The following is a 13,721-nucleotide window of genomic DNA, read 5'->3' as shown; positions in this document are numbered from 1 at the left end:
AGCCAAAAGGTCAGTTCTTGTTGTCTCTTTTGCACTTTAATTCTAGTACACTGATACTTGCTAACCACGTATAACCCTAGATGCAGAATGAGAACTTGGGTTATTAACAATAAACAAGTAAACAGCAGAAAGACTTGACCTTTCTTTTGAATTGCCCTACAGTGTTACAAAATACCAAACAAACCTCCTTCCCCAAAGAAACGCCCCCCAAAATGCCCTAACAACTCACCAAACACAAAATCACCGACAACCAAAAAGCAGAAGTAACAAACATGAACAGCAAGTGGAGGAAGAGTTTGAAAGCGGGCTGGACAGAAGCAGAAGTGTTACTGCCCACTCTTAGGCCACTGTGCTGATTAAATGGGTGTTGTTAGGTTTAGATTAGTAGTTTGTTGTTGTTGGGTTTTTCGGTGGTGTTGATTTTTTTTGTTGTCGTTGTGGGGGATTGTTTGTTTGTTTGTTTTTATTTTGGTTTTTTTTCTGTATTAAAAATCTGGCTCAGTTACTCTCTAGTTCTGGTGTGTTCTCTTTTCCAGGTGGTTGGTGTTTCTGCAGTGTTTGGCACAGGACTGGGGGAGATTTTTACCCAGCTTTCTAAAGCTGTAGATGAATAGGAGAGGTAAGGGGATAACTTCTGGTCCGCGACCCAGTGACCACTTCCTGAAGGTCCTGATTCATGAGTCTGCTCCTTTGATTTGAAGGAGTGCACAGTTGCCATAGCCAAGGTAGCTTAGGGTGTCTAGTATCAGCATAAAAAGCAGCAGTAAAAAGGAACTATTCAGAGATGAATTTTTGTGCTGTTCCGTGAAAAAGTAAAAGCTATCTGTGCCAGCAAGTCTGTGAAGTAATTTTTTTCTTGTAGTTCCATACCAAGTTTTGAATTGTTGCTGTTTTAATGAAGTATGTTCATTGATTTTGCATCCATTGGTTTCAGAATCCAAATCTGGGGAAAAAAGTACTGTCTTTCTGAAATGTCTCTCAAACATGAAAGCCTAGAGAAAACTTTTTTTTGTGAGTAAAAAGAAGCCTCCAGGATGATCCTTATGCAATACAAATCATGTGTTTTTCAGACTGAATGCACTCCCTTTATTCACCTTTTCAGAGAGTATCGGCCAGAATACGAGCGCCCGAGAAAAACACTGGTAAGTGTTTTTAGCTGTTTTACACCTGAACAGTGTATCTTGGGTCACTTTTGTGCACACAATTGCCTTTATGTTGAGAGGGTCTAACATGTCATTTACTAGTCGTACTCACTGTGGGAAAACTCCTGTCCTGAAGGAGTCCACCATTTGCCTTTTTTTTCCTAGATGTGGTGGAGCATATCTTTACAAAACTAAAGATTTTGTAAAACAGATGTTGCTCACTGGTTTAGTGCTAGTATTTGAGCTAATTGTGTGAAAATGATTGGGAAATAAGATTGTGTCTTCCATTCAGATGGACAGAGAGTTCTTAAAAATAAATTTCCAAAGGGATTTGTTGAGACTATCCCTGTATCTTCCTGCACCAGTGAAGAGTACTAGTTTGACTTAGTAAGAAAGACTGAATTGCAGTGCCAAAATCAGTAGCTCTGCTCACCTTGAGTTCTGGCTGTCCAAAGGACAGTTCTCTGCAGGCACAGCTACACAGAGTTTGGCTTCCCGGCGCTGCTGAAAACGTCCTAGAATCCCACCTGACTGGAGGTTGCTTTCCATGCTTAGTCAGAAGTTCTGTGTAACCTGAGTTGAAATGTAAGACCTGCGTAGTGACTTCTGCTCTCTGACTGGGGGACAGGCTGCTGGGTTTGGGTGAGGTTTCTCTTCTCCTGATGTTTTAAATGTTCTCAGAATCCACATGTAAATCTTTGTCTACGGGAGAAAGCTCAAAATAAACAAAAGAGAGAGCAGCTGGAACACTTGTGGAAGGACATGGGCAGCGTGTGTGTGCAGGGCAGCACACTGGCAGGTACCTCCCCAGGAAGATAAAGTTTACTGCAGAAGTTTTCTGAAGAGTTTGCCTTGTGAAGTAGTACAGCGCTTCTTTGTCCTCACAGCAGAAATGTGAAAGCAGCTCCATGTTAGAGGAGCAGGGCTTTAGTTCCTGTGGGATTGGTCACACTCAGCTCGTCCTGTGTCAGTCACAGGTTTGGAAGAAACCCCGCTGTGTAGCTAAAGCAGTGGACCTACTAGAAATAATGAAATACTTTAGAAAAGGCGAAACAGTCAGATCAGAATATGAGAAAGCTCTGCTGTTGGCTGCACTGTTCCTTAGATGAGGCGAGTAGGTGCTGATGGAGTCTGTCCTGTGTCTGGGATCCACAAGCAGCTTTCTGTCCCCTTAGAGCAGGTGTTCATTGCTGGGTTTCTGTGCAGATAGAAACCTTACCTTTAGCAAGCTGCTGTGCTGTGTGTGCCTGCAGGTAAGAAAAGCTGGGAGTGCAGTCCCTCTGCTTTGATTGCTGTGTCCCTTTGGTAGTGATTTTGGAGGGGAATCCCAGAGCCATTTGGTTTGAAGGGGACCTTCAAAGGCCAGCCTGTCTTCCGTGGGCAGGGACACCTTCCACTGTCCCCGGTTGCTCCGAGTCCCGTCCAGCCTGGCCTGGAACACGTGCAGGGATGGGGCAGGCTCAGCTTCCCTGTGCAGTGTGCTCTAATATCTCTCCACTGGCATCCTGAAAAATGTTGTCAGCGTGTTTTGTTGGCCGACGGTAAGCAGGACCTGGGTGAAAAGGACATTCTCTGAGGTGCTGGGAGAAGGAGGACTCGTGCGGGCACCTCCAGAGACAGCGGGAATGGGAGCGTGCTGCGGAGAAGGAAAATTCCAGGGGGTGGGTGCCAAGAAATTTGTCCTTCCCTTGCCCTGTGCTCTGCACTTAGCAATGGGTCAAGTGCAGAAGTTTCCTGGGGACCCTGGGAAATGATGCCGGGTCTGCTAAGAAAAGTGGGGCCAAGGGAGCAGGACCTGGGTCTGCGAGCGTGGGAGAAACAAGGGCCGGGTCATCCTCTGCTTCCAGGAGGGAGGGCAGCAGGAAAGGCCACGGACTAAAGCACTGAAGTGCCGTTCCCCAGGGAGCCCCTGCCCAGCACTGAACTTGCTTGTGCACTTGCTGTCCCTTTGCCAGCGGAGCCGAAGCGTCGGGTGCGGGTGCCGGGGGGATGGAGCTGCCAAGGACAAACTGGGAGGGTGTTTGCAAAGGAAGGGGGGAGAAGGAGCTCTTGATGTGCTTTTTTTACTTCTTCATCCCACAGAATTGCCACGAGAGGAAATACTTCAGAGGGGCTTCCCTCCAGCTAAGCCCTGAATATGCCAGGAGGTTTCAGCCGGGAGGAAAGGAGCTGTGGAAGAAAAGCAGCCTAAAAATAGCCAGCGGGGATCATCAGGTTTTCCAGCCAAGAAGAACAAGGAGAGAGATGAGGGAATCGGGTTCCAATTCCTAATGATTTGGTGGGTGCAGGAATGATTTGTGTGTGTTTTCCAGTCCCTTTTGATTCCTGAGATGATTTGAAAATGATGGCTTTAGCAATCAACTAAATCGGAGGTGTTGTTTTTGAGAGGAAATGATGCCAAATAAATGCAGAGTTTTGGGTCAGTTTTTGGGATGATTTGAGTCAGTTTTTGGGGTCAGTTTGGGGTCATTGTTTGGGGTGATTTGGGTCAGTTTTGGGTCAGCTTTTGGGGTGATTGGGGTCAGTTTTGGGTCAGCTTTTGGGATGATTTGGGTCAGGTTTTGGGGTCAGTTTTGGGTCAGCTTTTGGGGTGATTTGGGTCGGTTTGGGGTCAATTTTTGGGGAGCACTGGGTGTTACTGGGGGTTGTTGGGGAGCACTGGGTGTTTACTGGGGAGCACTGGGTGTTACTGGGGGTTGTTGAGGAGCACTGGGTGTTACTGGGGTGCACTGGGAGAGCAAATGAAAAATAAAGGGAATAAAAAATAACCGAAATAAAAAAGGAAATATAAAATAGAAAAGAAAATTAAAAAAAAAAAGGCAAAAAAACTAAAAAGGAAATAAAATGAAAATGAAATAAAAGAGAAAAAAAAAAATAAAAAGAAACCCCTTCTTGGGCACCCCGTTTCCTCTCCTCCCCCCCCCCCCGAACCGTAAATTTCGGGGTCATCACCCCTCAAATGTGAGAAGGGGACCCCAAAATGTGGGTGAGGGAACCCCAGGGAGCCGAAAAAGTGGAGGGGGAGCCGCAGTAAGAAAGCGAAGCCGGGCGGTCGGGCGGCGGGGTGGGGGGGGGAGCCAAGGTGGCGACGCCGGCGCGTGCGCAGTCGTTGGAAAGACGCCGGCGATCACGTGGTAACTGAGGGCAGCCAGGAGAGGGACCGGCGACGCATGCGCGGTGGCTCTCGTGCCGGTGCAGCGCTCCCTGGTCGAGTTAAGGGCCGGTTCCGGCGGCAGGGCGGGACTCGCGGTCTCCCGTCCCTCCCGGGGTGTGTGTGGGGGGAATAACATGAAGATTTTTTGGGGTGAAAGCGCAGAAATTAGCGAGGAGAGGCGCTAATTTGGGTAAACTCGGTCACCGGAAGTAGAGAGCGACCGGAAATCCTCCAAGGCCCCCGGCCCTGGGGCACCCATAAAAATGATGTCGAAATAACTAATGAGAGACGCTTGCAACAGCTATCAGGTGAACTCCCTGGTGGAAACTGCTGGCTCTGGGGCTGAGCTCTGAGTGGATACAGTGGGGATACTGTGGTGTCAGGAAGAACTAGTGTTCTGTCATGCACTGCAGCACCAGTCAAAGCTCTGTGTGTTGGAGTTCGGCTGCCTGGGGAAAAATTCAGTTTTTTTGTTAAATATTCAGTGTCACTTCTTGGTATGTAATAGACAGCAAGCTCATTGATTGCTATGAAACAGGGTTGGTCATTTATTGCCTTCACACCTCTGCTTTTTCTTTCTATAGCATCTTATTAAGGGCTTTCTCAATTTTTGCCTCCCTTTCTGGCAATATTTTCTGGATACTTCCTTTAGTGATCTGATGTTGGCAGCAAATGAAACTAGTCATATGCTCAAAATGCTGGCTGCTCAGTTCTTATTTACTGCTGGCCTTTGATTCCTGTGCCTTTTCATGCTCTGCAAATTCTGTTGGGAAGAGAGGCAATAGTGAGCTCTCTGTTGTTAGATGTGACAAGGTTTGTGTGAAGATGTCCTAGCAGCAGAGCAGAATGGATATTAAAAGAGAAATTGCTATTAGAAATAAATGCTGAGCCTCCTGTCATGCTGTGTATAATGTGTTCAACAGCTGCAATTTGTTATGTCTTTCTTTCCTTAACAGAAGTGCACACATTTGAGGCTTTGGATAGTGACCCAATGCTAGTGAAGTTAATTGATGCTCAAGTGTCCTGTGGGTGGTAGAGTTGAGCTGAAGCTTGGAGCTCAGGTAAGTATGTGTACATACACATGGAATAGAACAGCAGATCAAATGGTATAAGAAAAATAAAGGAATATCAGATAAATATATAGAGTAGATTAATACACAGAATGCAGATTCAATATAGAATGTCTATGCCAGGCCAACAGAAGATTCTGTTCCAATCTTTTATATTTTCTCTGCTTGGAATCTTATCGAAACAGAAAATGAGTTTGATTTGAGTGTAGTCCATGTCTTGGGGACAATGATGATTGCTGTGACTTTGACACACTTTTCCAATCAGGTTTAGAAGCTTTCAGTAGCAGAGAGCATAGGCAGCTCATAGCTGTGGATGGAAGCAGCTCAAGTGAAGTGTTCAATGCTGTAAAATAGCTGGGAATCCTAGGAAGGAAAGGCTATGAAATAATTTCAGTTGGAGATGGTGCTCTCTCCTGCAGTAGGCAGGATAGGATGATATGGTCCTATCAGCCTGATGTGCTTATGCTTCCTGGAAAGAAGCTTAACTGCAGGTGGCTGAACAGGCTGAAAACCCAGTGCACTGAAGGATTTTTCTTTTTCTCTGTAGGTGATGCTAGCAAAGAATCTGGATGTGTCTCAAGGGCTGGTGAACGGGGCACGAGGCGTTGTTGTAGGATTTGAAAGTGAACAGAAGGGTAAGTGAGCTTCTTGATCTCTTGTTGAAGGAAGAGGGGGAAAAATAACAAAACGATTTTTCATTGATGGCTGATGACTTCTCAACTTTGTTTACTGCCTGGTAAGAATAATTAGAGGGAAAGCAGGGAGGAGATCTCTGCAGGCTTGGGGCTCTCACCAGCTGTGATGTCATGCACTGCATCAGCTGTAGCTATCTATGGGCCTCTTGTGTTTGCTTTTCTGTGTTGTCTAGATGTGGGTGCTCATTTGCATTTCCTGTTTTCTTTTGTTCAAGCAAGTTTTTGTTTGTTTTTTCTCAAAGAATAATGTTCTGCTACCTGCAATGTGTATTTTTCTCTGCATCTCAGCTGATAAATTACCTGGCTTTAATTCTCCTGCCTTAAGTAGGTGCCAAACATCATTTCAGTGCATGCTATTTACTGTCTGCGGGTTTAGGTTTGGTTTAGGAGGGGGGGAAAAAAGTGTTCTTAGGCTGCTGACTTCCTGGCTTTTGAGTGTCAGGAATACATCTCTGTTTCTCTCCTGCTCCCATTCCTACAGGGCTGCCTAAGGTGAGGTTTCTCTGTGGGGTCACACAGGTCATAAGAATGGAGAAATGGGTCTTCAAAGGACCATCAGGAGTTCACCTGAGTCGTCAACAGCTGCCTTTAAAGTTGGCATGGGCCATTTCCATTCACAAGAGTCAGGTGGGTGTCCTTATACAGCTGTCTAAAGACTTGCACACCATCATAAACCTTATTTCCTGGGTGAGCTTGCATTGCTGGTAAAACAGAAGGGAAAGCTGAAAGGCCCTTGTTGGGGGGGGAACTCCAGAATATGTGTGTTTAGCTGCACCTCTTCTGCTCATGATACCTGCCTATAGGGTCACAGATGGACTAGATACACTGCTGGAGTTTCCATGGGGTGCTGCCATCTGCATAGTTGGTGTTGGACTATAAAGCAGCATTATTTACCATTGTGGGCTGATGAGAGCAGTGTTTCCTTGAGAGTCATCAGCACTAGAGACCCTGAGGTTTACAGTATAACTGAGGCAGCTGCCAGAGCCACAGCTCTCTTTGGGCTGATGGTGGTGTGTGTTTGGTTTTTTTCAATGTAACAGTGTAACTTTCTCAAAGTTCCTTGCCTTCCAGAAGGCTTCATACACTTTGATGAATACTGGTCTTGGAAACCTGTGAGTTTGTTCCCATGCCACTGCTTATTGTTCCTGTGCCACTGTTTAAACCAGGGCAGGCTGTAAATTCTGCTGTGCCCAGGACAGCCCTGCAGACAGGCCTAACCCAAACTCTCTGATCTGCCTGAGGACTGCTTGAGAATGGTGACTGCTCTAGTTAACTACTAGGAGTGAAACCAGCAGGATTTCTTTCCCTGCTGTGTTGATTAGATGGGATTTATGGAGTTTCATGCAACAAGAGGTTCTCTGGAGTTAGTGGATTCTACTATCTGCTAGCAATTTACTGACAGTAGGAAACTGCCTTTCCTTTCTGATTCTCGTCTTTTAATCAGTTACACAGTAAAACAAAAGACTTCTTTGTTTTTTTCTTTTTTTTTAATCAAGCCCTTACACCAAGAACGGTACCTTTGACAGACTCACAGGTTAGTGTTGGTACAGCACAGTGTTCTTGTTTGTTTGTTCTGTAACAAAGTTCTCTGTGTCTTTGGCAGGGCATGTCTTTAGATTGTGTGGAAATCTCCCTGTCTCGTGTCTTTGAAAGTGGGCAGGCTTACGTAGCCCTCTCCCGAGCCCGCAGCCTTGCAGGTCTCCGTGTTCTGGATTTTGACCCAAAAGTAGTGAGAGCTGATCCTTCTGTGCTGCACTTCTATAGACAGCTGAGGCGTCATCAGCTTTTAACCCAGGTAAAGAAAAACCTCATGCTAGCAAAGCCTGCTTTGTGCTACCAAGATGAGAGGTGTTGGCCCTGAGATGCTTCTTTTTCTTCCTAAGCAAGACCATTCAAATTAAAACTTGTAGTGGCAGGAGAGATGAAACTGCAGAGAGAGCATGTGGCAGGGCAGCTCTTGGTGGTAAAATAGCTACAGTAGTTTTGGGATTGTATAAAACTACCTGGCACTGTGGGTGAAAGGATAGGTTGAGATTCTTTGGTCTTCCTCTTGCAGTAAGGAATGAAGGGGAAGTGGGCACAAAAGAAATCTGTTCCTTTTTTTTTTTTTTTCATGTCTTCTTTCTCCCCAAAGGATTCACTACACACCTATTCAGATGCTGATGAGAAGGAGAATGTGAAATGCAGCTGATAATGTTCTCCTGGTTTCTGTGAAGTGTCAGCACAGACAGCTGAGATGCAGTGATCTTGCTATTGAGTATATTTGATAACACAGGTAAAGTCAAAGGAATTTTTTTAGCTGTTTGCTTCATTCAGCTGACTCTGGATATATAGAAGTGTAGAGGATTGGTTAGAAATGCGAGGACATATGAACATGGCTAAGGCTATGGGTGAGCTGCTAAAGTATAAGACGCAGTCTGACTAGGCCCATGAGAAAGTCTGAGATAGCAGGGCCGTGAGAAAGCAGCAACGTCCTTGGGTATTCTAAATTGAGCTGAAGAACAGGAGCTAGGCATTACCAAAACAGAGACACTTAACGAGCCACCTGTGTAAACAATGAAAGACAGTTAAGATGATATCAGCACCTAACTGAGCACCAATAATGAGCCTAATTTCTGTAATATTCATGAACCTATTATAGAGTGTATATTAAGCTGTTGTCAATCTACAATAAACGAAGTTCCTGGATTCTCACATTGAGGTGTCTAGAGCTTTCCGTCGCGACATAGAAGTATCCCCACCTTGTGCCTCTGGAATTTGGAAGGCTTCTGCAGCCCCCTTCTGAGCCCACAGACCTACGTAAGCACTTCTGTGTCACAGATGCAACTCTAGCAAACAAAATGACTGAACAAGGATGTTCCTGAAGGACTTTCCTATGGTTCTATCCTGCCTGCCTAGTTGCATTTAATCCTCCACATATATAGACTGAAACTTGTGTCCCTTTCTTCAAGTATACCACTGTTGTGAGATGGAAGGTGTCCGGATGGATTGGACCAGTTCACAGGAGCTGCTGACACAAGGGAAAGCAGTGCTAAGTATCTGGAATACACACTTGATTCTTCTGCAAGCAAGGAGCTGGGCTATTACTTTACAGCATGCTGAGGTGTTCCAGATGCTTGACACCAGGAGGCTTTGCAAAACTTCCTCCACAAGCAGAACTGCCAGTTACATATTGCTTGTTATGCTGATATGTAGTGTTTTTATTAGTCTGTTGCATAAGATGTGATTTTTATTTTTTTAACCCTCTGAGATGAACTGGCACTGTTTAAAGACAGGAGGAATTCCTACATCTTATACCTGTAATTATGGAACTACAAGAATTGTGAAGTTCTGTTACTCCATTAGGGAGAAGATGGGTACTGGTGAGAGTTCCTCTTGTTAAAACATGAGGCTTGCTCAAATGAAAGTTGTCCCTGGAAAAAACCTGTCTGACTAATAAGGTGGAAGTTTAGTGTGAAATAGGGAATAATGGCTATGGACATGTGAAGTGAGCTGTAATGTCACCTGTTTCAGCAAAAGCAGAGATAAGCAGAACTAATATACTGTCTTAATTAAGGCAAAGCTTTGGTCTTTGTATTTTAGCACTTTGTTTAAAGCTTAAGTGACTTGTATATTTTAAAATGTTTAACATCTTAAAACATGACATAACATTCAGCTGGAACTCATCTCTTTCAGGGTTATGTCTCTAACAAAACCTCTGCTGTGTGAGTGAGTTGAAAGTCACTTCTTGGCAGCTGCTCTCCTTAAAGCCAGGAAAGGATGTTGATTAGCCAGTGGTTAATATAGCAGAAAACAGTTTTAATAGGATTTCAAAATGCATATTTTAAGTGGGGGTTGAGGGTTTTTTTTCTGGGCTTGAAAGGTAGAGTTTTGGAGGGAGTCATAGTAGAAGACAGAAGTGTGACTATTATTCAGAGGGGCTCTTAATGTATCAGCACATTGTTTCTTCAAAGAAGTCTGGTGGGGAGTGGATGAAGTAGCTGGAACCTGTGGAAGACAAGCCCTTTCCCCCTCACACTGCAAGCTGTAAACTTTTTAAATTATTTTTTTTAAACAACACATCCCAATTCTTTGAGCTGGATGTAAGCTGTTTGTCCACCTTGGGGAGAAACTGAAGATTAACTTCTCCCTGCCCACACAGCTGGCAAGGAGGGTGCTGGCACACTAAAGCATCATTTCTGGTGCAGATGAGCACTGAGGTGTGATTGTTTGGCCTGCAGCTTCCAGAGCTTCCACTAGAGCTGGGTGAGGGCCTGACTGTTGCAGGCTGTGTCCCCCAGCTGACAGTGCCAGTACCCAGGTGGGGTGCCCATGAGCACGGTGTGCTCAGATTCAGCCCCCTCCTCCTGTGGTAGGACACAGGGGGTGCAGGTGTGGCAGGCTGGCTCTAGCCTTTCCTTGGACACCTCTTGTTCCCCCAGCTGCTGTGTCCCCATCTTGAAGCACTCTTGCTCTTTCCTCATGCTGCTGTTCTGCAGTGGGTGCCTTGGCACAGAATCTGTGCTGTGCCACTCATGCCTCCTGTGTAATTCCAGCTGTGCCTCAATGTGCATCCTCCACCTTGGTGTGGGTTGAGTTTTTGCTTTTGTTCACCCCCCATGCCCCTTGTGCAGGTGGCAGAGGCTGTGGGTACCCTGATCATCAGGGCAAGGCTGTCCAGGCAGGCAGGGATGCCCAAGGGGTAGCCTTAAAGCCTGTATGCTTGGTCAGGGGGCTGGGCTGGGTCCAGTTTGCACTGTTTTTAGAGATGGGATGCTGCAGTATGAGGGCTTTGTGTTGCACTGGAGGTTGAGTTGTGGGATCTGAAATGCCCAGAATGTCAGTGGGTTTTACTCTTGGGGTAGACGGCTAGGAAGGATATGCCAGGCATGTCCAGTCATACACAATACATTGATTTACTGACAGGTTGCATAAGAGTGATGAGATAATGCAGGCTCAAATCCTTTAACATCTCTTAAAAAGTTCCTGTATTGCTGCAATGAAAAGATAACTTAGAGTGTAGGAGTGGTGATTATGCAAATAAACTTCTAATTGTGATTTTTAAGAAGCAACTCACTTGACTGTAGTTTTCCTGGATATAGGGACTGAAATCTTTCCAGTTGTGTGGCAGTTTTTTTGGTGCCAAGCTGAGGTTTGAGATAAAATGCTAAACAGAACTTAAAGCTGGAAAGGCTAATCAATATTTCATGTTAGTATTAAATATACATGAAATATTGTGGTTGCCTTCTCAATGATGGAACTGTGGGAGCAGAATAGTGGTGGCTTTTGAAGGGCTGGAGCTGTTCTGAGGCCAAAAGGGGTCTGTCTGTGTAAATTTTGGATGTTCTTACTTCCAGCTAAAGCAGATGTAGGGAGGGAGGCTGTGTCTGGAGGCTGCTATTTAAATCAGAAAAGAAGCAGTCAGGACAAATCTGAGCTGTCAGGCTCTGTCATGGCTCCCCTTCAGTCAGGGTTGTGATGAGGCCTTTTTTAACAGAATAATACTTCCATATATACATGAGGTAAAAATCTTGTAATACAATAAATATCCCTTCTTCCAAGTTTTCCATAATGTGTTGATTTTTCTTTCAGAGGGACAGTCTGTCGCTAGAACCCAGTATAACAACATGGGATTTTAAGGAACTCTTTATTGCGGTAATTGTACTGCAAGAACAGAGCTCCTTCTCTCTTCATTAGTCAGTAAAATGAAGAAGAATCTGAAGGCTGAGCAGCTTTTTATACAAGGCTACCACAAAGCCATCCTCAAAATGTCTGGTGCTGCTGTTGCTTTCACCTGCTGAAGCAAGGTGGGCTTAGCAGGCTCGATTCTTGTAAGGACAATTCACGTGGCTCGTGGCAGAGCAAGCACCTGTGCCATTCTCCACTTACACAACCTAGAGTTCATGCTTCTCCCCTGCCCCTCCATGGATCTTCTCCACAGGCTGTGGTCCTTCAGGGAGAAGTCTGCTCCACCACGGTCTTGCTGGGGGCTGCAGGGGCACCTGGAGCTCCTCCTCCACCTCTGACCTGGATGATCGTTTCTCACACATTGTCCCCCCCACTCTGCAGTTTTTCCCCCTCTGTCTGTTGTTACCACCAGTGCCAGTGAGGGGCTCAGCTGTGCCCCGTGGTGGGGTTGTCCTGGAACTGGTTGGAATTCACTGTGTCGGGCACGGGGCAGCCCCAACCTCTCCTCACAGAGATTCCCAACGCATGTGCACAGGCACCTCATACACCAAGTGTGTGAGCATCTTTCAAACTGCCCCACCACCCTTGCCTGCAGCAGTTGGGTGGTTGGATATCCTGGGATACAGAGGAAAGGCTGGAGGTGCTGTGGTAGGTGAGGGGGAATGGCTGGTGATGGAGGAGCTGCCATGGCCATGGGGCACCGGGCAGGAGCTGGCCTGGGGTGCAGCTGGAGCCCAGCTGGTGGGAGAGGCACTCCATGAGGGCACATGGCTGTGCAGCAGGGGCCTGGGTCCCTGTGGAAGAGGAGGCTTCCATTACTGCACTCCCATAAACATGGGGAATTAATATTGTCCTCTGCTTTCACAAACTGAAGAGCAAGAATTTAAGCTTGGTGTTTGCCTTAACTGCAGCTATCATTAAGTGAATTAAACTAAGAGTTAGATACATAATTGGTATTTCTGTTACCACAAAGTACAACCATTCTCTTTTCAAATACATTAAACAATAAGAGACTGCTTTATACCAGCTAAAGCTTCATAATACTTTTATGTGTTATTGGAAGCATAATTCACAAGCAGAGTGTTATTAAAACCTTACCAGCTTCCAGTTTAAATCTTTGTACAGTGATTTAGCGCTCTTCTCGTTTCTTTATGTGACATTTTCACCATAATTAAACATGAATGTGTCCTCAGAGTCTGTACCCACAAGTCCTGTGAGTGCAGGAAAGGCAGCAACAGTCCTGTTGATCTCAGATGCTGTAATAAGATTGTGTCCAGGAATTAGATCTTCATATCCAGAGTTGCTCTGAATAGATGAAACAAATACTACTCTTAAGTGATGGAAATAGAGTACATTATAGGTTATGTTATGAATGCTAATAATGTAATTTTTCTCACAGATATTAAAAGTTTCTCATTTTGTATTATGCCACTCTGTGACATGCAATTGTCTTCTACTGTTGAATCTAAGCAGCTCTATTATTAGCCTGAGAAAAGACCTGAATTGCTAGAGATTGCATTTAGATGTGTAAAATCTCTATTTCGCTGCTTCCTGTATAATTATTTTATGCTTGTTTCTATTACAGATTATAAGGATGTTGGATGGAATTTTTTAGCTAAACTACTGACTAGGATATAATGTATGAAATCTGGTTGTAAAAGCAAAATAAGTTAATAAAAAAATCTAAGAGTAAAGTTTTTCACTTATAATTATTGAATAGTGCACTAGCGGAATTTTTTTATTTTTTTATTTTTTTATTTTTTTTTTTTAATTTGGTATGGTGTTGGTGCAGAGGGCTGTCAGATGTGACAGAGAACCTATGAGAACACTTCTGGGATGGCAGCTGGGTAGGCACCAGCAGCATCCTAACTGGTACCCTGTGCCCATGTGTGGGCAAACAGATTAAGCCTGCAGTGTTCAAAATGTAACTGTAACACTTTTTTTACTAAATTGTTTATTACAGTCCCTTTGCAAGAAGGTAGAGCTATGATAA

At 45.0% G+C, this 13,721-nt stretch overlaps 1 protein-coding gene and 1 long non-coding RNA gene across 6 annotated transcripts; both read left to right on the top strand.

The window, feature by feature from the left end:
- The first annotated feature begins 479 nt into the window (after positions 1-479).
- LOC135408645 (uncharacterized) lies at positions 480-3,826 on the top strand. 2 transcript variants are annotated; one of them, XR_010427748.1, is made up of 4 exons: positions 480-619; positions 1,071-1,142; positions 1,824-1,941; positions 3,225-3,826. It is a non-coding gene; the product is annotated as an uncharacterized LOC135408645 (long non-coding RNA). The 2 variants fall into 2 exon arrangements; XR_010427749.1 differs by lacking the exons at positions 480-619; positions 1,071-1,142; positions 1,824-1,941 and adding an exon at positions 2,414-2,803.
- Positions 3,827-4,332: 506 nt separating this feature from the next.
- On the top strand, positions 4,333-13,422 carry LOC135408652 (ATP-dependent DNA helicase PIF1-like). 4 transcript variants are annotated; one of them, XR_010427757.1, is made up of 7 exons: positions 4,464-4,604; positions 5,253-5,357; positions 5,914-6,001; positions 6,543-6,688; positions 7,665-7,856; positions 8,196-8,336; positions 8,763-9,722. XR_010427757.1 is itself a non-coding variant. In XM_064643703.1 (6 exons), exons 2-6 carry the CDS (start codon positions 5,307-5,309, stop codon positions 13,341-13,343), a joined length of 507 nt encoding a protein of 168 aa, XP_064499773.1. In that variant the 5' UTR covers positions 4,333-4,604; positions 5,253-5,306; the 3' UTR covers positions 13,344-13,422. The 4 variants fall into 4 exon arrangements, 2 of the variants coding, with proteins under 2 accessions (XP_064499773.1, XP_064499772.1); XR_010427756.1 differs by having other exon boundaries at positions 8,703-9,722; XM_064643703.1 differs by lacking the exons at positions 8,196-8,336; positions 8,763-9,722 and adding an exon at positions 13,314-13,422 and having other exon boundaries at positions 4,333-4,604.
- The last annotated feature ends 299 nt before the right edge of the window (positions 13,423-13,721 follow it).

This window comes from Pseudopipra pipra, unplaced genomic scaffold (assembly GCF_036250125.1).
Source record: "Pseudopipra pipra isolate bDixPip1 unplaced genomic scaffold, bDixPip1.hap1 HAP1_SCAFFOLD_55, whole genome shotgun sequence".
NCBI classification, from domain to species: domain Eukaryota; kingdom Metazoa; phylum Chordata; class Aves; order Passeriformes; family Pipridae; genus Pseudopipra; species Pseudopipra pipra.
Note: the sequence above shows the minus strand (reverse complement) of the source record. Positions and strands in the feature narration are given on the sequence as shown.